Raw genomic sequence first — 22,583 nt, 5'->3', positions numbered from 1 at the left:
TTTTAAAGATTAAACGAGAGTATGAATAATGCACGATCACGGTTGTGAACGTTCATGTCCTGCTGTAGTACAAGAGAGAGAGCCAGTCCCACTTCTATCTCTTCAACCATTCATCTTTCCACTTTACCTTGAGCGCGGGGGATACGTGACTAAACCTCTCTCTCTCTCAGGGGAGCTGGACGCTGGCCATGGCTTGGCCCGTCTAATCTGACTGCTAGAGCCTTCTGGCTCTCTAAACACGAGTCTGTCCTCCTTGTAAAAACAACAACAAGTGTTTCCCCCGGAGTTGACTCAATAAAACATGGCCTCTATCACACCTGCTCCCTTCAACCGGCCTTTTGTGACCAACAATGCCGACGTAGCCTTTCCAAAGGTCACGGGAGTGTGTGTGGGGTGTGTTTAATGGAGGCTCAGAGCTGGGAAACCTGGCTGCGCACACACACACACACACACACACACATAGCTGTGAGGCAAATCCTTCCCCTGTGAGACGCCGATGCCGGTTCAATCTACGGAAATATGTTGAGACAAGCATTTACTGTACACTAAGCTGCTTCTGTCCCGGACACAATTGGTTGCCAGAATGTATGCTTGGTTTATGCAGTCCAACCCACATTTCCACAATTAGGCCGGTTACAGCTTAGCTCCTGTACCCTCGTATTACAGTATCAGAAAATCTAAGGGATTTAGTAATTGCCACTACATTCTGATGAATTCATCAACCTTTGAGATCAAACACTAACACAACTCAAAGCTATAGTAGATGATGGATCGATCAGCTAAGACTAACACAACTCATCAATCATCTAACACAACTCATCAATCATCTAACACAACTCATCAATCATCCAACACAACTCATCAATCATCTAAGACTAACACAACTCATCATCATCTAATGCTGTCCATACACTAGAAGACTTTGATAAAACTTTTAAAAGATTTAAAAAAGACTGTCATCTGATACCCTCTCACATCTAAAGGCTTTTAAAAGAGTTTTAAGTCGCAGACTAGGATTCTTAAAATCGCCTATTGGTTGTTGATAATGGTCACGTCATTGAACCACGCAATTTGCATAAGACAAGACTAAAGGCTTGTGAGAATATCAGACATGTTTGATATTGTCGTAAGGCCAAGAAGTGACAAAGACTGGCCAGAATCGAGTTTTAAGACCCCCTTACACCTAACGACTGTGATCACGGGAGCGCACAGCAACTCCAGCAAGACTCTTGAGATTTTATTCCCACTTTGGTATTTTGTCTGAGACTTTGAAATCGGGGGGAAAGTCGGTAGGTGTAAGGCCGCCATAAGACTAACACAACTCAAAGCTATCGTAGATGATGGATCGATCATCTAAGACTAACGCAACTCATCAATCATCTCTAACACTAACACTAAAAGTTATAGCAGATGATGGATCCAATCGCCTGCATAGTTCAACCGTCATTAGGAACTTGAAGGCAACAAGCAATTGATGTAGGATTTGTCCTTCTGACACACGAGACCCTCCCCATCACCGCAGCACACTACTAGTACTAACTAACGAGGGCTTTTGAGATGTTGGGGGAGTCAATTAGGCCTTGACATGAAAGATTCAAGATTCAAGATCAGTTGATTAGCCATGTATATGATTAGCACATACTACAGGTTTAAGGCACACCCATTCCCCTGAAAGTTGAAAATACCTCCCCCCCCCACCCACACACACACCTCCATTGCATCAGACAAATGAGTTACATGACAAGCTCGCATTTCTCCTATTCATAGACAGTAAGCAGAGTCAATGTGAGGACACACACACACACTCCATATACTGCACATTATCATTAGGACACAGAGCCCTAAGAGGCCGTTGCCGGGGGGATCGATATCTCGCTAGCGTTGATCGGGGATCTCCCACAACAATCTGTGCACCAGAGGTAGAGGAAGAAACATGGCCGACCCCCTTGTGAAGTGCTTTTCCTTTAAAGAAAAGATGAGACCAATGAGTTTCCCATAAAAAAGCAGATCTCTGGGATTCCGAGTCTAATGATACTCCTCTCACGCATGCCAGAGAGATGAAGGAGCCGACGGACTAATGACAGATCCCAACGGTCGGCTCCTCCCCCCCCGCCCCCTTTTTTCCCAGGTTGCAGTCCTGGTCCTTTTACTGCTGTTCTCTGGCAAATTACAGCCAGGCCTGTTCAAGCACCGCCGTGGTCCAGGTGTTTGCGGAGCGCTGACTATATACCGGGGCCGGTCTGAGAGGAGGCACCGGAACGTTCTACGGCGCTAATTGCAGACGTACGGCAGCAGTCAGCGCTTCTATAGAAGAGGTCCCGCCGGACGAGTGACGAGAAAATGACAAACCCGCCGTCGTCTGGTGCCTCGCTGATAGAACAGGCGGCGGGGTGGGAGTGTGTGTGTGTGTGTCTGTGTGTGTGTGTGTGTGTGTGTGTGTGTGTGTGTGTGAGCCAGGTCTCTCTCCGTCTGTGTACGCTGTCATCGCTACGCTCGGGGACACTCCGGTGAGACCTCAGTCAGGAGACCGCGCTCAGGAGACGGTCAGGAGAGACCGCGGTCAGAAGACGGTCAGGAGACGGTCAGAGAGAGACCGCGGTCAGGAGACGGTCAGAGAGAGACCGCGGTCGGGAGACGGTCAGAGAGAGACCGCGGTCAGGAGACGGTCGGGATAAAGAACAGGGACATTCCTCACAACAAAGAGGCCGGTGGCAGAGCCATTGAGCGCAGGAGGACGAGGGGGGGGGGGGGGACAGGCCTAGCGCATGAGGGGGGGGGTGAGGACAGGCCTGGCGCACGACGTTCTCACAACGTCCATAACATACCAGGTTCTAAACACACACGTGGGTGGAGCGGCAGGGCTGGCGTTCTCAGACGCTCTCACGCTTCATTGTGTTTCTGAATCGCAACACCGGCTCATTAGTAGGTTGAGCTCATCGGCACTGGAAATGAGGGAAACCTCAATCGCCCCACGAGTTTAAATAAAGGTTTGACATTGACATTGAAGTAGGTCCGTTTCACTCCTCTGTAAGTGTCGGCCATGTTCTTTTCCCAGGAGCGGTGGAGAACATAACTCAAGTCAAAGAGGGCCCTGGGAACAGAAGAACTTGCGTTTCCCTCTCGGGGGTGGATTAAGCACCGTCGTTTCATCCGCCCCCGAGGGGAGACGCGAGTGACAGAAACCCGCTACAGTCAGCGAGAAGAAAGGCTCCGGGTGTAATCAGCGCGGTCTTAAGGGATGGCCGACATCTGAAATGGCAGATGTGTCGTCCTCACAGGACGCGGGGGAGCCTTTGAGGACACGCCGCCACCCGCTGCAATTCTCTGTTCACTTCACACTTTTTTCCACAGACACAAACTCTCGAAAAACCGTCGATGGAACTTATCTGTTACCTTCATTCTGGCTTTATGAAAATATCGAGACCTCATTACGTTTCCCTTTAGGGGAAGAAATATGCTGCGCAGCACTTTTAGCCTCGGGGAACGAGTTTAAAGGAAAAAGGTGGGTGGAGGGGTTATGAGGAGGAGAGGAGGCGCACAACATGAGGAGGAGGAGGAGGAGGAGGAGAGGAAGAGTGCAGAGACTCCTGAACCGAGCCCATCCTGGTGAAGCGGTGGTATGGTTTGTGTAGTAGATTAATGATCGCTGGGAGCGCTGTTCTGCAGAGTCTCAACACTGGGCAGGAGTCACAGCGGGGGGGGGGGGTTCTATTTCCAGTAGGACAAGAAGAAGAACGCCTGAATCCCTTCAGCTGTGGCGTGGGAGGCACAATGCACTCTGGGTAGCTCTAATTGCCTGCTATTACTGTACCCCGCGGCTTATTGGTGGTGTTTTAACCCTGCGGAGGCCGGACAGGCGAAGCCGTCTGTTCTTTACCTCTAATTTTTCAACCAGCTCTCATAAAGGTCACTAAGTTTGCCTGAGGACATGGATTTATGGAGCAGTTACCTTGGTTACTCTACGCTGCGCTACACGGTCTAAATACTAATCAGGGAGAACTGATAATCTGACCATTTGAAAAACTAGACTTTAACTCACAAAAAGTCGAGTCTGACAAAAGCATAACTCTATAAGTATACGACTGTATGATGTCACTAGGTGAGAGGTAGTAAACTTTGATGGAACTTTAACAGCTGCGGCCTTACCCTCTCATTTGGATAGGAAGTAAGCGAGTAGGTGACCTCATTTCCTGTGTCGTTTGTCAATTTCAAATTTGGGTGGGTGGTTTAAGCAAAACATGGCACCTATCATCTCGTGCCCAGTGAATTCTCCGGTCAAAGGTCTGCATCGACTACAGGTATGCATCTTTGTATACTGGGTCAGACCCTACACACAAACCCACATCACTATATCTATCTGCCTGTCTAAATAACTATAACTATATCTATCTGCCTGTCTAAATAACTATAACTATATCTATCTGCCTGTCTAAATAACTATAACTATATCTATCTGCCTGTCTAAATAACTATAACTGTATCTATCTGCCTGTCTAAATAACTATAACTATCTGCATGTCTAAATTACTATAACTATATCTATCTGCCTGTCTAAATAACTATAACTGTATCTATCTGCCTGTCTAAATGACTACAGTATAACTGTACCTATCTGCCTGTCTAAATGACTACAGTATAACTATTTATCTGCCTGTCTAAATGACTACAGTATAACTGTACCTATCTGCCTGTCTAAATGACTACAGTATAACTGTATCTATCTGCCTGTCTAAATGACTACAGTATAACTGTACCTATCTGCCTGTCTAAATGACTACAGTATAACTGTATCTATCTGCCTGTCTAAATGACTACAGTATAACTGTATTTATCTGCCTGTCTAAATGACTACAGTATAACTGTACCTATCTGCCTGTCTAAATGACTACAGTATAACTGTATTTATCTGCCTGTCTAAATGACTACAGTATAACTGTACCTATCTGCCTGTCTAAATGACTACAGTATAACTGTATCTATCTGCCTGTCTAAATGACTACAGTATAACTGTATTTATCTGCCTGTCTAAATGACTACAGTATAACTGTACCTATCTGCCTGTCTAAATGACTACAGTATAACTGTATTTATCTGCCTGTCTAAATGACTACAGTATAACTGTACCTATCTGCCTGTCTAAATGACTACAGTATAACTGTATCTATCTGCCTGTCTAAATGACTACAGTATAACTGTATTTATCTGCCTGTCTAAATGACTACAGTATAACTGTACCTATCTGCCTGTCTAAATGACTACAGTATAACTGTATTTATCTGCCTGTCTAAATGACCCTCTCACACCCCTCTTTAGCAGCTGACTCCCCAGGAAGTGTCCGGTGGAAGCAGAGAGATGGGAAATGTAAATGTTATTTCATCGCATTACATAAAGGACAGGATAATCATAGTGCAGAGATGTGCATAAGGCCGTTGATATTCACTCCACACACATCGGAGCACACAAATTACACATCCTCTTTCACAGCAGCGCATCAAAGATTCATTTCATATTGTGGTTTAAAGACAAGCGTTGCCAGAGCTGGTACCAGAAGGGCAAGCTGACTCCACTACCATGGCCTGGAGCGTTAGAGCTTTCAACAGTTTCATGTACTTCTAACTGAACTGTTTTAAGCAAACAACTGAATGTTGACATTTAAGCCCTTTTAAAGGGCTTGAGACAACATCACAGTTTGGTGCAAGTTTCCTCATTAGAATACCCAGAGGAATTCCACATATTTATTTGAATTTGTTGCTTCACTTGCAAATAACTTGGCAGATCTGGCAACTGCCGTAGCACACAACAAAGATCACCAGGGCAAAAGAGCCCGCTGTTGCATCGAATACCGTAAATAAACAACAAACTAACAAATATGAATACAGACATTTTGTCTTGCTTTTTATCCCATTCAGAGCAAACAGCAGTTGGGCTTACACGTACCACTACGTCAACTCACTTTATTTCAGATAAATTCATCTTCTTACCTGAAGTTCTCATTTCAACTCATTTTAAATGTCAACTCATTTCCTAAAGCTAGTGGAATCCAAATAGCATTGACCCCATGTCACATGTATCCTGTGAGATTCTGTACAGAACTTTTTGACCATTAAGAATTTAGATGAGTCATTAAGAATAGAACCGGAGGACTTATGTACATTTCAGAAATGTGTGTTTTTTTTTTAGCATGGGCCAACAAAAGAGCAGAGCAGAGCAGGCCTCTCTGACCCACGCTTCCACAGGCTCGTCAGAAAACGAACCGAGGCAGGTTGAAGCACGCCCTTACTCTGCCTAGAGGGCAAAGGTCACTCAAAGAGTCCAAAAGGTGCTTAGGTATCCATCTTTGATGGTCCATCATCATTTATTTGGTACCATGAATCAATTTTCGGTACCAAATAAATTGAATATCATTGTGAAATTATAATCCGTGTCACACATGGGAGCTATTTTCACTCAAATTTGTTTCTGCTAAGGATTTAGTAGGAGCTGCTGCTTTATAAGCTTTTCTGGGGGCTGAGAAAAAAGGAAAGCTAACCTTTATGACCCAGTCATCAACATGCTAGCAAGAATGTGGCATCAACAAACATGTCACTGGTTGTGGTTTTTGCTGAAGTGATGCCGCTCGACTATGGATGTTAACTGCTGTATTGTTTATCTCTTTTGTCATATTGTATTTTTGTTGCTATGGACAGGTTGACTGTAGAAATGAATTGTCCTTCTGGGACTAATAAGGTATTCTGAATCTGAATGTCACGTGAAGGTCAGGGGCGCTGAGGAGAGTTAAACCTCACATTACCTCCAGACTACTTGGTGGCCACATGCTGTGTGAGTGAATGAGAACGAGCCTTTCCTGCCTGAGTCACAGTCTTTCTATTCCTCCCTCTTATCAGATGGGCGGAAAGCCAGAACCTGCGTGTTTGAAGTGGAAGGATCTCTTTTGTTATTGGCTGAACGTGTGCAAACACAGTCCCAGCATCTTGTGGGGTCGACCGCAGCCGGGGTGGAAAAGAAAAAAAAGGTTTGTTTTTGCTGACAAAGGTGGGGACGCACACGCCCGGGGGGTCTGGGAAGGTAAGGAGGGTTAGACGGGGGGAGCTGAAGTCATAGACAGGCCCGGTCTGGCTCCCCGTACCTCACCTCAGGCAAACATCCGTCTCTGCTGTCATCATCCGCCATCATCCGCCTGGGCTGGGAGGCCCCTAATCCCACTGTCTCCATGGTGAAGGTTAACAGGCCGGGGTAATGGGTACAAGGTAATAATACAGTAATACTGTAGTCATAAAACGCACTCACACATCAGAAGAGTTCTGCAAACGATGAGTTGAGAGGGTAAAGAGAAAAGGTGAAGATGAACCTAGATATAAAACGTAGACCCCCTGACGCTAATGAACTTGATTATTTTGGTTGATAATTATTCGGGGCATCTGATAGGAGCTTTAAACCCCGATCTAGTGTCTGTACTACCTAGAGTACCGTACCGTAAATGGCTTCTTCCAATAGCCTGATTGGACGACAAAACAAAACGAACACAATGGATCTGCAGTCGACCATCTGTTGACTTTGTGGCTCTGAGGCCCAAGTGAAGGAGGGCAGAGGGCGTGTCTGGACATGAATCACCCCGACGGACAGATGACCACGGCTCCGGGGGCGGCTCCCGCCAGGCGGCCGAGGGGGGTGATGTGGGAAGGATGAAGTCAGCCGCTCTACGGTGCTGCCCCCACTTCCGAACCCCCAGGGTACGAGGCGTGTTGGACACTAGAAGATGTGAGGTACGAGGCGTGTTGCACACTAGAAGGTGTGAGGTACGAGGTGTGTTGTACACTAGAAGGTGTGGGGTACGAGGCGTGTTGCACACTAGAAGGTGTGAGGTACGAGGCGTGTTGGACACTAGAAGGTGTGAGGTACGAGAGGTGTTGCACACTAGAAGGTGTGAGGTACGAGGCGTGTTTCACACTAGAAGGTGTGGGGTACGAGAGGTGTTGCACACTAGAAGGTGTGAGGTACGAGGCGTGTTGCACACTAGAAGGTGTGGGGTACGAGGCGTGTTGCACACTAGAAGATGTTAGGTATGAGGTGTGTTGGACACTAGAAGATGTGAGGTACAAGGTGTGTTGTACACTAGAAGGTGTGAGGTACGAGGTGTGTTGCACACTAGAAGTCGACTCTGTGGGAGGCTGGCGGAAGGAGACATGATGAGAAAGGTCGTACTTCGGCAGGGCAGAGGCGCAGCGCTGCCGAGGCCGCGGTCAGCAGAGAAGAGCGCTCGGGGAGAATCACGAGGAGTGTGGATGGATGGTTCGCGCTCTTCTGTCATGTCTGACCTGTATTTTCAGAGTACGCAGATCTTTATATATAGCAGCCCAGAAAATGAACAGAACCTTGCTCCTATGGCGCGTAGCGGACGAGGAGAACAGGGAAACGAGTCGCCCTGAGTGAAACGTTCCTGAGACAAAGCCCTGGCTTAGTTTAGAACTGCTCCCAAATCACTTGTTGTCTCAATAGCCCCTGGGCGTGCGGGGAGAGGGGGGGGGGGGGAGGGGTGGTAAAGTAGGGCTTAGGGATGAATTCCTGTAGTCACAGATGAGTGGTAAACAGACTTTGACCGGGAGGGTGAGTGGGGGGGGGGGGCGGAGGGGAGGGGGGGGGCAACTGGGAGAAAAAGGACAAAAGACCTTTGAGGGCAGAGATGAGACCTCAGAGCCGCGGCCGGGTGGTTTGGAAGGGGAGGGGACACGAACGTGGGGACGGGCTAGCTCGTTTGTTTGCTCATTAGCCCAGAAGCTGGGCGCTGGCCAAACGTTGCGACACTTCCCTCCGTTCATCCGTGGCCTAGTCTGCGTGGAACGAGAGGGAAGAGCGCGGTTCCATTCGGGGATTTAGAACCCGCTTAGAACCCGCTCCGGCAGAGCCACGTATCGGCGCGCCTTCGCGGACGTTTCTCAAGAAACCGTCACATGGCGCCATGTCCTGATTATCGTCGGAGACCGGTCTGAATGTTTGAGCGTGCCTGAGCAAACCGGTTGACTCCCAGGGCGTTGAGGCCGTCATGTTTCCTCTCATGTTAATATGTAACTGAACGCCTCCAGCAGGAAAGACTCGTCTTGACCCTGAGATTAGACGACTCAATACGGACTCAATTTCCAGGTTGGTCTGTGACTACAGCAGAGTAGACAGCTTGGGGTGGTATACGCAAGGGTGAAACGTTGCAGGCAGAAATATATAGCTCTATTTTATTTCCCATAATGCAACTGCTGAACACAAAACCGCAAATCCACATTTGAACTTTGTGTAATTATGTTCGACAGCAGGCACCTCTGTACAAGCTCATGCATTTTAACTTCTCAACTCTGTTACTCGAGATCAGCAGACGGTGTAATAAACAGAGAAATATTTCCATCGGTGTATGAGATCCTTTCAAAGGATATGAGGAGAGTGCGGTTTGGACACGCTGTAAAAAGCAGTTTAGCTTTAAAAGTGTCTTGTTGATGAGCAGTCGCCGTAGGCACACAACCTAATGGGTCTTAATAATTCAAATCTGGCAGAGCCTGAAAAATATCTTTTCTAGTCTAGTAGGTGGAGAGATGCCACAAATTGTCCTCATTTGAACCTTAGTCCTTGTTTATGTTTGCTTTTTGATCTGAATGCTGAGTAGCAAACATTGCTCTGAAGACAACTTCCAACTGTGTGAAAATGATGAGTTTGGGATTGAAGGGAGAAGCGTCAACAAAATGTGCTTTGGGATGAATTTGTCCCTCGAGGCTCGAGGCTGGCTGAGGCTACTGTAGCTGACCCTATTTGTCCAAAGACACGCCTCACCTGTCGGAAATTCACTTATCATGCAGAGGGAAATTTTGCTGACTCTTCTAACACAGTCTGAGATTGGGCCCGTCTCTCTCTACTGCTTCCTGTTCCTCTCTATGGCTTCCTGTCTCTCTCTACTGCTTCCTGTTCCTCTCTATGGCTTCCTGTCTCTCTCTACTGCTTCCTGTTCCTCTCTATGGCTTCCTGTCTCTCTCTACTGCTTCCTGTTCCTCTCTACGGCTTCCTGTCTCTCTCTACTGCTTCCTGTCCCTCTACTACTTCCTGTCTACTGCTTCCTGTCTCTCTCTACTGCTTCCTGTCCATCTCTGCTGCTTCCTGTCTCTCTCTACTGCTTCTTGTCTCTCTCTACTGTTTCCTGTCTCTCTACTGCTTCCTGTCTCTCTCTACTGTTTCCTGTCCCTCTCTAGTGCTCCTTCCCACTTTCTGTGACATCTTATTCTTTGTTCTCCAATTTCTCAAGTTTGTTTCCTCTAGTTCTCTTCTTCAGCCTTGAACAGGGACATGAGGTCTGATGGGGCGTGTCCTCTGATGGGGCGTGTCCTCTGATGGGGCTTGTCCTCTGATCATAGGGGGCGCGCTGAGCCCCGAGAAGCCCCGAGCGAGCACGCCAGTCAGTGGCGACCCTGCCGCCACGGACAACTTATCGCTGGGGCTTTAGCATGAATCCAGCCAGTTCCCTCTAATATACTGTACATATGGTCCTCAGCGGCAGGCCGATCCTGTTAATGCTCAACGTCATACTTCACTGCCAGAGCCCACGGGGCGCCAGATATGAATCCCCATGTTTAAGATGCTCCCCTCGACATAAAGACAAGGCTTTGGAAGTGGGAAAAGTGTTCAGTCGAATGATCTTTATGTATGCACTGGACCATTCTGCATTATTCAAGGCAAGGCAGGGCAAGGCGAGTTTATTTGTCTAGCACATTTCAGCAACAAGGTAATTCAAAGTGCTTTGAGGCTGTTTCCAACTTCCATCTTATCAGATAAAAGTTCAGCGGAGCAATCGGTCTAGCCAATTCGCTCAATTTAACCACTGTAAACATAACAGAAATTATCATAAAAAATATGCGAACCTCTAAATTCAACCTGCACCTGCCAAGTGCCACGTATGACCCTTTGCGACAAGCTCAAGTGCGAACATCGACGTTGAGTAACAACCTCAAGCTAATACTGAACAGCTCACACCCCCTAAAAAAAAACCTCCGTGTCACCACACCACCCTCCGTCCTGATAGCGCTATTCTTGAGATGGCCTACATTTTGATCGCCGCGGGGAAGGACGGCTTGCGATGCCAAGAATGCAGGCCCCCGAGGCTCGGGTGATATATTTGGACGCGGTGCCTCGGCGCTTCCCCGTCGCGCTGTCCGTCGGTGCCGGCTGTGGGGCGCCGTCGCGGTGCGCTAGCGCGGGACGTGGCGTCGGTAGATACCGTAGCTCGCAGACGCACGTGGGATATGAGAGGAGATACAGAGAGGTCTCAAGCCTCCGGGAGAAAAGTCTGTTGTCGACGGCCATACCTTGAATAGGCCGCACACATTCCTTGCTTCAGAGGAAGTGCGCAACTGAGTCCAGGAAGTGATGTAAACACAAGAACTAACATGGTGGCTTCAAGGCCTCTTCACATTAGCATCAAAAGCCCATTCCTCTAGACATATACAGGGCAGAACTGATAGAGATGGACACACAATTAAAAATCCTGTCTACTGCAGTTCAACTGTATACATTCACTTTTGGCACAAGAGTTGAGTCATATCACTACAATCAATCTGGCTTGTCTTCCTCACCTGGATTGGTTCATGGTATTCAGAACAATGGGGATTGGTTGAGACGGCCAGGAGGGAGAAGGTAAGAGCGGAGTCATACTTGATTTATTGGACACAGCAGCCAAGGTAAACAGTCCACAGGCCACATGAGCGTGCCAGCCCACCACCACCACCTCAGCCTGCTCAATCTGATCTTCTTCATCTTTCTTTCTTTCTTTTTCTATTTTCTTTCTTTTTTTCTCTTTCTTTCTTTCTTTCTTTCTTTTTTTCTTTCTTTTTCTTTCTCACAAGTCTCTTTTAAACAGAGGTCCCGTTATATTGTCATTAAGCAGAACCCCCTCATTATGCCGGCTTTGCTCGTTTCCACGGGACCGAAGGAAGCTGCCATAACGCCGCCTCTTGTGTGTGATTTCAGATGACGTGCCGGCGTTCCAGAACCTCTCATGACAAACATTTATAAACGTTTCAACCGCTGCCGGCTGAAAGAGAGAAGAAAACGACCTCCCATTCCCCTGTCCACACCGTTCGTACAGGACAGGGAGACGGAGTAACGGGCAATAAAGACACGTCTTCCTCTCGCTCTCGACGCAACGAGATTTAATAAGCGGGAAACGTTTAGGCCTCGCGGCCTTTGAAAAAGTCTTGACAAGACTCTGTCACGCTTATTAAATCATCTTATTAAATCATCTTATTAAATCATATTATGGAGAATCAGAGTGTCTGAGTGTGCGGTTTCTTTCTCTTATTCAGTATATCACCCGTTACCGGCACTTCTCAAGGACAGTCTACGGTGTCGACGGAGTCAGAATACATACACACACACACACACACACACACACACACACAGACACACACACATACACACACACACACAGACACACACACACACACACTAAAGACACATCTATTAAAGCCTTGTCCGGAGTGAGTTCTCAGGCTCTCTGTTGAGGCCTCACTCTAATCAGGGTGTTTTTTCCCGGTTGTACCCGACTCCTACTCCAGGTGTTGGGAGAGTTCTTCCTTCCTGAGTGTTAGAACATGCTTGGGCTTCTCACCTGCCCCCCCCCCACATCTCCCCACACCCACAAAAGACTAAACACCTGAACCTCCCTCTCTGCTCCTTCCCCGCTCTAAGTGGCCTTTTCAGTCACTGAAGACGAGGAATGGAGCCGGTGTGTACAGTGGGGGCACTCCCTGCTTCTCTCCCTGACTCTCTCCCTGACTCTCTCCCTGCCTCTGTCTCTCCCTCTCTCTTCCTCGCTCTCTCTCCCTCCCTCTCTCCCTGCCTCTCTCTCCCTCCCTCTCTCCCTGCCTCTGTCCCTCCCTCTCTCTCCCTGCCTCTCTCTCCCTGCCTCTCTCCCTGCCTCTCTCCCTGCCTCTCTCTCCCTGCCTCTCTCTCCCTCCCTCTCTCTCCCTCCCTCCCTCTCTCTCCCTCCCTCCCTCTCTCTCTCTCCCTCCCTCTCCCTGCCTCTCTCTCCCTGCCTCTCCCTGCACTCACAGGAGTGTACCTGCTGTTTGCAGCTGAGCTTTACCATAATTACGTTGATCACACGGTGACTGGAGAAGGAATTTGTCTTTATTCCCCATAAACACTGTGTGAGACGCAGCATGGGAACCACAAGCCCGCCCCTGAGAAGCATGTTCAAGGCTTTTAAGGAAGATTGCCAGTTGTTTCTGGGAAGAAAAGTGGGGTTCTCTCTGTGAAATAGCTGCTCTGTGCAAACAGTGCTGTTCATTACCGTAACAGCGGCACTCAGAGTACAAAAAAAGTCATTTTAATCGGATTATGTGGCTGGGGTTTCAGCAAACATCAACAAACAGGCCTTGGTGTGTGAGTAGGTTTGAGTTTTCGCACACAATCCCCTAAGTAGGTCAAACCAAGTGCAAATCACTTAAAAATGACAGCTGATACATAAAACCACGTTGACATTCAAGATTAAAGCACAAGACGGTTGTGGTCGTATAGGAGACCTATGATTCACAAGCTATAGCGTTCTCTGCAGGAGACAGTCAATGTTGTCAAGACTTCTCCATCATGGAGTCATCATCTCCTCACGGCCATTATCGCTCACAAAGTCAGCAGCAGGTCTCCATTATTGATGAGACATCTACTCAGACAACAGTGGGAACTATCCCATTGATAATACCCAGACACTGTACCTTCCTGTCAGGAACGTTGCCTAGATAATGTCCCCCGTGAATTATGCATGAGAAAATACCCATCAGCCTCAGGAAATGATCGATCGTCATCATCGCGTGGCGGACGAGGCTGATATAAATTTAGCCGGCGAGCGTGTTTGACGTGTATGTGGGTAAATAAGACGAGGGCGAGCATACCGCGTGCAGGGATCCACGATGGACGCAGGCTCCTGGGGAGAAAGAGGAGAAGGGGAAGAGAGAAGGAATGGTTTAGTGCGGAGATCACCTCATCATGACCCCATGGTATGAATGGTTTTCAAGATAAAAGTTTCACTATGAACTTCCGGTAATGCCCTGTGTGCATTGATGCACTACTCATGAGAATGAATAAAAGATATGAAAACATATGACCAACTTTGATTTTTGGCGTGGGCCAATTGGAAGTGAAGAGCGATTCTTGTTGATAGATACACTAGTGAATTAACAGAATATACTTTGTGGGCCAGGAAAGGAATAGTGAGAAATGGAGGCACCCAAAAAAACAATTCACGAGTTCAAGTCTGCTCTGGGACTTGGGTTCAGAAGTTCCTGCGCCATTTAAAAGAAAATGAAACATTTAAATTCTCAGACCTTTTTAAATTAATGATTGACCACTTATGTAAACGAACAGTCAAAAATATTCATAACTTGAATCTGGAAAGTTTCCTGACTCAATCTGATATGTAATGAATAAAATATTCTTAAAGCTACGCCATGTCAATGATTAACACTTGCTCAATTGGGAGGGTAAATGTTGAGAAAACACCCTAACACTGATGAGCACATAATCCAGCAGGCCTAGGGCCTAACAAAGGAGGTTGAGTAATCTGATATCCCACTGGGGATGCATAATCCTGAGATTTTAAGGGATTTAAAACAAGAGCCCAACTGGAAGAACAAGGGAACAATTATAGGGAATAAGAGAAGAGACACACTAGGCCAAATTGAATGCGCGTGTGTGCGTGTGTGTGTTGTTATAGTTGTTATCTCCAGAATGAGCCATTTCAATGACTGTTATGCTGTTTTTGATGCACTTTAAACAGTTTGGGCAAAGCTGAGCGAGGATGTATACGGGACCGACTTCTGCAAAGCTTTGATGCCAACTGAGTACTTGGCATCGTGGGGGTTCTTTATGCTGAGTATGAAGAGGTTCTCCACTCACTTCACTTAGAACCAGAGTCTGCAGATCAGTGGTTTGAACTCCTGAGGGAGTTATAGATGTGCATGTCTCAGATGTGCATCTGCCATACATTTAATTACAATGATAGACAGACAGACAGCCTACTGTAGATTAGATAGATAGATAGACAGATAGATAGACAGCCTAGATATAGATAGATAGATAGATAGATAGATAGATAGATAGATAGATAGATAGATAGATAGATAGATAGATAGATAGATAGATAGCCTAGATATAGATAGATAGATAGATAGATAGACAGATAGATAGACAGCCTAGATATAGATAGATAGATAGATAGATAGATAGATAGATAGATAGATAGCCTAGATATAGATAGATAGATAGATAGACAGATAGATAGACAGCCTAGATATAGATAGATAGATAGATAGATAGATAGATAGATAGATAGATAGATAGATAGATAGATAGATAGACAGAGATTTTAATGTTTTCCCAGCTCACATTAAACATTAAACAGTGAAAACATATAACCCCACATAATCCCCTTTTTAGATAGATTTTGTGTTGACGGATAATTAGGATATTACCCTGAGAACAAATCATGATTTTAAAAGTAATGTTACCATGTTGCCTACTGATTTGGGAGTTGATTGTTAATTAATAGGCAAAATCAAGACGACCGTTTACGTGGGTGCTGTTGTCAAAACGTAATCTCACACAGAGCTAGATTGTTCCATTTCAAACGGGATTACACATTCACATAGGGATTATGTCTGGAAGAAAATCCCCCAGCCTGAAACGGGCCATGTATTCTCTTACACAAACTGATGGAGAGAAGCTGTTTAATAGCCTGCTCTGTAAATATGTCCTCATTAGCAAGTGGATTAACTCATCTGAGATCGCAATTGCCCTGATTTCACTCAGACAAGAATTGACATGACAAACATCGGGTGCCTAGGATAGACTCTCTATCACCCAGCATGTCTTCAATTCAAAAACAACCTACACATAAACAATGCAATTCATTGATTTGAAGAGATCGACAAACATACTAACCATGTATTCCTTGAGTGATGGTGAGAATTCCAGCCAAAGCGGCTAAAAACATCCACCGCAAACCCATCACTGCGTAAAAGGCATTAAGTCCGAGGGAGGAAACACGGTATGATTCTACTATAAGTCAGAGCGAATATCAGGTACCATTATTGTTCCCCTGATCACTCAGATAAACATTCACACTGGCAAAACTCTTGGTAAATGTTCGTGAGGGGGGAAGCGGGGCAGAGTAGTTCTCAAGTTAGGCGCAGGAGTCGAGGCGGTGTGAAGGAATGCGCTCCGTGTCCGTCCAACTGTTTGCGCTCAGCGAAACTTCAAGACAAAATGCAGGTGTCGGGTCGCCGACCATAGATTTAAAAGCTGTAAAGCATGACGACAAAAAAAAACACAGGTTGGAAACCGTATAATTACACTTTAACCACCACTCACTCGCCACTACCGCGCCAGCGAGCCAGCGACCTTTGAAGTGAATTGTAACGCAGTTTCTCCCAAGCCCTCTCCAGATCTATAGGACGTCCCCCCACACTTCAATGAATGTAGCACGAATCCTATGGATACTAGGAGGTGCCTTCTCCTCCAGATCAATAAAACATGACACAATGAGAACAGTTTGTTAGCAATATCCAGTGCATAGTCTTTTTCTCATTGTTTAATAACATCCTATATGCCAGAATGCCTACACGGTTCAGCCATCAACCTGACGACCTATCTGGATGTCTTTGTGGGGGGAAAACAGAGCTATTACATGCAGGCAATTGCAAACCTATAATACACGTCTTCATATTAGAAGGTGTGTATTATAGGTTTGCAGTTGCTTCATCTCTTGGTCGCTCAGGACAGAGTTGGAGGCTGAGATTGTGCAGGGAAGCAGCTGAGGTTCACTCTCGGCTTTCATCTCCTGCCAAATAAACAACGCTGCTCCTCTATCGGGCCTGCAGCGCCGTGTTCCCTCGCAGGTGCAACCCAGGAGCTAGAGGGCTTTTACTTGCTATTCATCACATGCAAAAACTGACATTTCGAAGTATGCATGGATATCTGCACGTTTGGGGTGTGAGTAGTTTAGCCAGCGGGTCTAGTCTGTGGAGTGGAGAATTAGTGGACATCACCTCTCTATCCATAGGTCTCCAGAATTAGTACACGACTTCGTGATGTGTAGGTGTAGCTACAGTATGTCATGAGAAAATAGACTGAATTTCAATCCAACTCCACTGGAACATGAGTGAGGTGATGTTTTAGAGTAAACACTGCCATCTAGTGTTCATTCAGGGTGATGTTTATCATGATGAACTTGTATTTTTGTTCGTGGCGACACGCGCCATAGTATTTATTCTATATTTAGATTATGCAATGCTGCCACCTAGGGGTTTTATAATATCCGCTATTCGCTCGTTCTCACCAACGAGTACTCGAAGCCTGTAAAATGGTATTGGGACAGCCCTCATCTTCTCACTTCCCACACTGACCTTCTTGGGCTGACAGCCTGGCCTGATAGGTGATGGGCCTGATTGGGCTGTACCTGGACAGCTACAGTAGGATTAAAAGATGTCTACCCATATAATTGTGCAACATCATACATTCAGTGGCCACAATATATAAACCTGTACAATCTAATCCAATTCAACAGCTCTGCCACAAAATCTAGTAAGTAAGTAAGTATGTTTGATTTATATAAAATAAAAAAAATCTGCCTTTATGATGCATACTGTTCAGTGTTCTTGACATTTGGTCTGAGATATGCTAATTCAATGATATTTATAATTATGAATGTCATGATTAATGTTGGAGTTGTACCAGCCTGCATCATACTAAGAGGTGTAAACATTTATCTCCCTACATGATGTAAATGAGTTCCAGCTAATCCTAGGTATAGTTTCACTACCTGATGAGTGAAGGAAAGGTTTGATGTTAGACTGGGAGCCACAGTGAAGGCCAGATGGTTGAGGAGCCAGTGGAAAGGCCTCTTCAGGCCACTGCAGGCGTTGCTTCTGTCCCCTCATTACCTACCGCATCGCTCAAAACCTTAGAACACAACATTACACCACATGAAATACATTACAAATGGATTAGCTGTGCTAACACAGTCACCAAGCTGTAACAAATGATGCCTTACAACAATTAATACGTATCACACGTTTCTCATTATCGAAATCATTGTGCTGTCTAATTTGGAAGTTGGCAAACGTTAGAAAACAAGACTGCACAATTCACGTTTTCGTCGAGCTGAATCTACCCTAGGTTTCTCCTGTGTTGACGGTGGAGCCCATGAAGCTGCTGTGTGCAGTGGAGGAACCGCATCAGCTGCCAGTCTCACACGGTCCTGGCTGCCAAATCCCATCCTGAACTCGGTCATATCACCAGGAATATAATCCTCCGGTCTAAAATGCCCGCCACAAACAACCGCATTCTCTGTTGCCGATGTAACTGTAAAGTCTCATCTCCTCACCTGGACAAAACGCACCCAAGCACGGAAACTAGCACTGTTCCTACTTTTAGGAAAAGTGTGATAGGCTAGCACTGTTCGTAATGGTGAGTGTGTTTAGGGTTAGGGTTAGAGGCTAGCTGTAGGCCAGGGTTCAGCTGTATCAGCTGTAGGCCAGGGTTCAGCTGTATCAGCTGTAGGCCAGGGTTCAGCTGTATCAGCTGTAGGCCAGGGTTCAGCTGTATCAGCTGTAGGCCAGGGTTCAGCTGTATCAGCTGGAGGCCAGGGTTCGATTCCTGTTCAGGGACTTCTAACCACGTTATCTCCTTTCCTCCTCTCTGTTCCCCTGTTTCAGAAGGATGGGAGAGAATGTCCCCGGCCGTCCCAAATCCTCAGGCCCCTCGGTCTCAGTAATTACCCATTATATATTAGGATATACTTTGCATGTATTTACCAGGTAAATGTTTAGTTTTTTCAGATGGACGGAAGGCCTTCCCAAACTCCCACGCTGGAGGTCAGGGTTCGATTCCCGGTTTGGGATGTCGAGAACAATGGCATTCTAGGTTCTAGCTTGGACTAGGGAAAACTCCCAATTCTTTTCTTTTCCTTCCCTTATGCCCTGACCAGGGCCGTTGCTAGGAATTCTGGGCCCCCTTAAAGAATATTGGTGTGGGCCTCTACCCCTCCGACTTTTCGTCACCACTTTTTTCAACCCCTTGATTATTTATTTATTTATTTCTAAATTATGTATAATTTTGTAATTATTTTTCTGTTTCTCTATGTTCTTTTTCCAATTAACCTCTCCATAGACATTTACTTGAGTACTTCCTGTGCTTGGACTGTCTCTGTCTGTAGCAGTTTCATGACTGGAACTACTATGAGCCTCTTCACTCCCTTCACTCTGTTTCTGACTGGCTAGGACCTGGCTCTGTAGACAGTAAGAACAGAACAGTGTCTTCTTAAGACTTGTGAATAAATCTATGTAGCACTGTAGAGTTTACAGGAAGCTGGCTAGGCGGCTGTTGATTAGCTAATAAACGCCTCTCTTATTTCAAGAGAAAATACCCTCTCTAAAATAACAAAAATGAACTGAACAAATCAGCATTAAAACTGAAATCAACTCTATATGAATTTCTATGAATTAACAACACTATTTATTTATTTATGTAACTGTTTCATATGTAGGCTATCTTAACCTGGATTACATCTATGTTGCTATTCAGTACAGTAGTTCAGTAATAAGTTTAACTAGCCAACCAGTATCTACCTCACTCACTCACCATATAAAGCATCTTCTGGGGGCTGGGGGTGGGTGTCTAGGTCAGACAAGGCCACAGCTGATTCTGTGAGTAGCAGGACATAAAGGTTTTAAAAAGAAATCAACTCTATATGAATTTCTATTAATTAACTTAACACTATTTATTTATTTATTTATTAACCATGAATTTCTTTATGTAATGTAACTGTTTCATATGTAGGCTATCTTAACCTGGGTTAACTTACATCTACATTTTGCTATTCATAGCAGTACAGTAGTTTAGTAATAAGTTTAATAGCCAACCAGTGTCTACCAGTCACTCACTCACCATCTAAAGCATCTTCTGGGGGCTGGGGGTGGGTGTCTAGATCAGAGGGGCCACAGCTGATTCTGTGAGTAGCAGCACATAAAGGTTTTAAAAAGACATGTCAACAGGACCGGCTAGCTAGCATAGCACATTATAATATAAGCATTCATGAGAATGGAAACGTGTCATGGCTGCTGCTGCTGGATTTTTATGTATTTATTTGGACAGAAAGTATTTGCAAGTGTGCCAGCTGGCAAGCTAGCTAACAGCAGCCACCTCACCAGAACAGTGCAGTGGTTGAGGCTGGCTAGCGAAAGCTAGCTTACTAGAACTGTAGTAGCTGTCTAGTTAATGGTAGCTAGCGTTATCTAGCAGCTAGCTTACCTACAGCAGTTGGCTGGTTGCTAGAACTGTAGGTAGCTATCTAGTTAATGGTAGCTAAAGTTACCAGATCGAGTTGTTACCAGAACGTAAGCTTACTAGCTAACGTTAGCCACCTAGCTTAGCACGTTCTAACACACTAGGCTAACGGCTCTCGTTGTCATGGTGAATGTGAGACCGCGGGCAACTGACCAACTGTCTTAAAGGTACCCAACGAAACGTGAATCAAAACAATCCGTTCTTTGTTTATTTTCGAAATTCCTCGATTATATGGTTCCTTGTAGTCTAATAAACATGTTGAATCACTTGAATGTCGTTCCTACCTTGTAATTTCTTCGCAAAACGATATTTAGCTAATGTTTTGAAAACAACAAAGATGTGTGAAACGTCACTATTATGTGCTCTGTGTATTGACGCAATGACGTAGTACGCGATTTTCGGGGACCACCTTCTCAAATTTGCTCTAGAGCGCATACTAGTGGTCAAAAACTACATTGGGTACCTTTAACAAAGCTACTCTCAGCTTTCTTGTGGAAAAAAAATATATTATATACTGGGCTCCCGCTCTGCTGCCTTTTCTCCTGGCCTCTCTCTCCACTATTTTCTGGTGCCAGGATTATATGGGCCTGATATTTATGATTGAACGTTAGGCTATTAGTGCTAGTATTTGACAGCCAGCCGGTATAGTGACGTTAATGTCAAAAGAGGTCAGACTTGCCAGCATGAACCATGGCATGGACCAAATCATTTAAGAAGGGGGATATTGCTCAGGAAATTACAACTTTTTTCATCTGTATTGCATTATTTGTGGCTTAATTTGAATTCTGATGCAGCATTAGTGTGACTGATCTACATGTAGATTTTGTCATAGAAAGAGGGACCTCTTGTTTTTTTGTGGGCCCTGCTTGCTTGTGGGCCCTTATAGTCATCATCACCTTTCACCGCTAAACAACGGCGCTGGCCCTGACCCAGTTGATTTTCTCAGTGCCTTTTCGACTGATAGATATTGGGACCCTAGAACAGCTATTATGGCACAAAAACCATCACCCCCTCCCCCCATTCAGAATGTACCGTTGGTGTAAGTCCCACCACCAGCTCTTCCAGACTCGTGGACAGTGTACCTCTCTCCGGGTCACCCACCTGCCCCCACCAGTGAAGACCCTGTGTCTCTAGCCCACTCGAGGGCTGAGTTGTGGGGTCCGTGGCGTGGTGGCAAGACTCCGCCCCCTCGCGTCATATTGGGTCGGGGGCAGTGGAGCGCTCTCCGGGCTACCCACCTGCCCCCACCGGTGAAGACCGTGTTTCTCTAGCCCTCTCAGGGCCTGATTTGTGGGGTCCATGGCGTGGACAGTAGCGTGGTGGCAAGACTCCGCCCCCTCGTGTCATATTGGGTCAGGGGCTGTGGACCCCTCTCTGGGCTACCCACCTGCCCCCACCGGTGAAGACAAGTGTGTCTCTAGCCCACTCAGGGGCTGATTTGTGGGATCTGTGGCGTGGATAGTGGCATGATGGCGAGACTCCGCCCCCTCAGGTCAGAGCTGGTCGTGGGCTGTGGACCCCTCTCTGGGCCACCCACCTGCCCCCACCAGTGAAGACCCTGTGTCTCTAGTTGTGGGGTCCGTGGTGTGGTGGCGAGACTCCGCCCCCTCGCATCATATTGGGTCGGGGGCAGTGGAGCCCAGTTTCTTAAGTGAGAGGAGCACGCACGCTTTCCTCAGTATTGTTACAGTATTACTACTTTTTAAATCCTTTATACACATTATTTGACCTGAAATTATAAAGAAATATAATGTATAACTAACAGAAATACTTACACAAATAAACTAAATAGCCTAACTCAAATACTCATTGAATTGCTGAAACTGAACAAGGAACAGTCTATCTAAGCCTGCTGCTGCCCTCCTGTGGCCGAAAACGGTAAATGCTCTTGTGGTAGCAACATAGAACTGCAGGTTCTGGAACCACTGGCTGTAGCCTTATTTCCACTGTCGTGCCGAACCGATACCGTGCTCAAACCGCGCCGCTCCGGACCCGTGGGAACGGTTACAGTGTCTGTTGCTATGCAACAGACACTGCCCTCCTGTGGCTGAAAACGGTAAATGCTCTTGTGGTAGCAACATAGAACTGCAGGTTCTGGAACCACTGCCTCTTGTGGTAGCAACATAGAACTGCAGGTTCTGGAACCACTGCCTCTTGTGGTAGCAACATAGAACTGCAGGTTCTGGGACCACTGCCTCTTGTGGTAGCAACATAGA

The 22,583-nt window shown here is 46.2% G+C and overlaps 1 protein-coding gene across 1 annotated transcript in view; it reads right to left on the bottom strand.

Annotated features, from left to right (window-relative positions):
- fras1 (Fraser extracellular matrix complex subunit 1) overlaps positions 1-22,583 on the bottom strand; it is a gene marked incomplete at both ends in the record, with an annotated part of 162,135 nt that overhangs the window by 126,425 nt on the left and 13,127 nt on the right. The window contains one exon of the mRNA XM_084439588.1: positions 13,917-13,948. Coding sequence (XP_084295714.1) covers positions 13,917-13,948 — 32 coding nt within the window. The remainder of the gene's footprint in view (positions 1-13,916; positions 13,949-22,583) is intronic.

This window comes from Borostomias antarcticus, assembly GCF_949987555.1.
Source record: "Borostomias antarcticus genome assembly, chromosome: 6".
Lineage (NCBI taxonomy): Eukaryota > Metazoa > Chordata > Actinopteri > Stomiiformes > Stomiidae > Borostomias > Borostomias antarcticus.
This window is presented reverse-complemented; position numbering and strand designations above follow the sequence as displayed.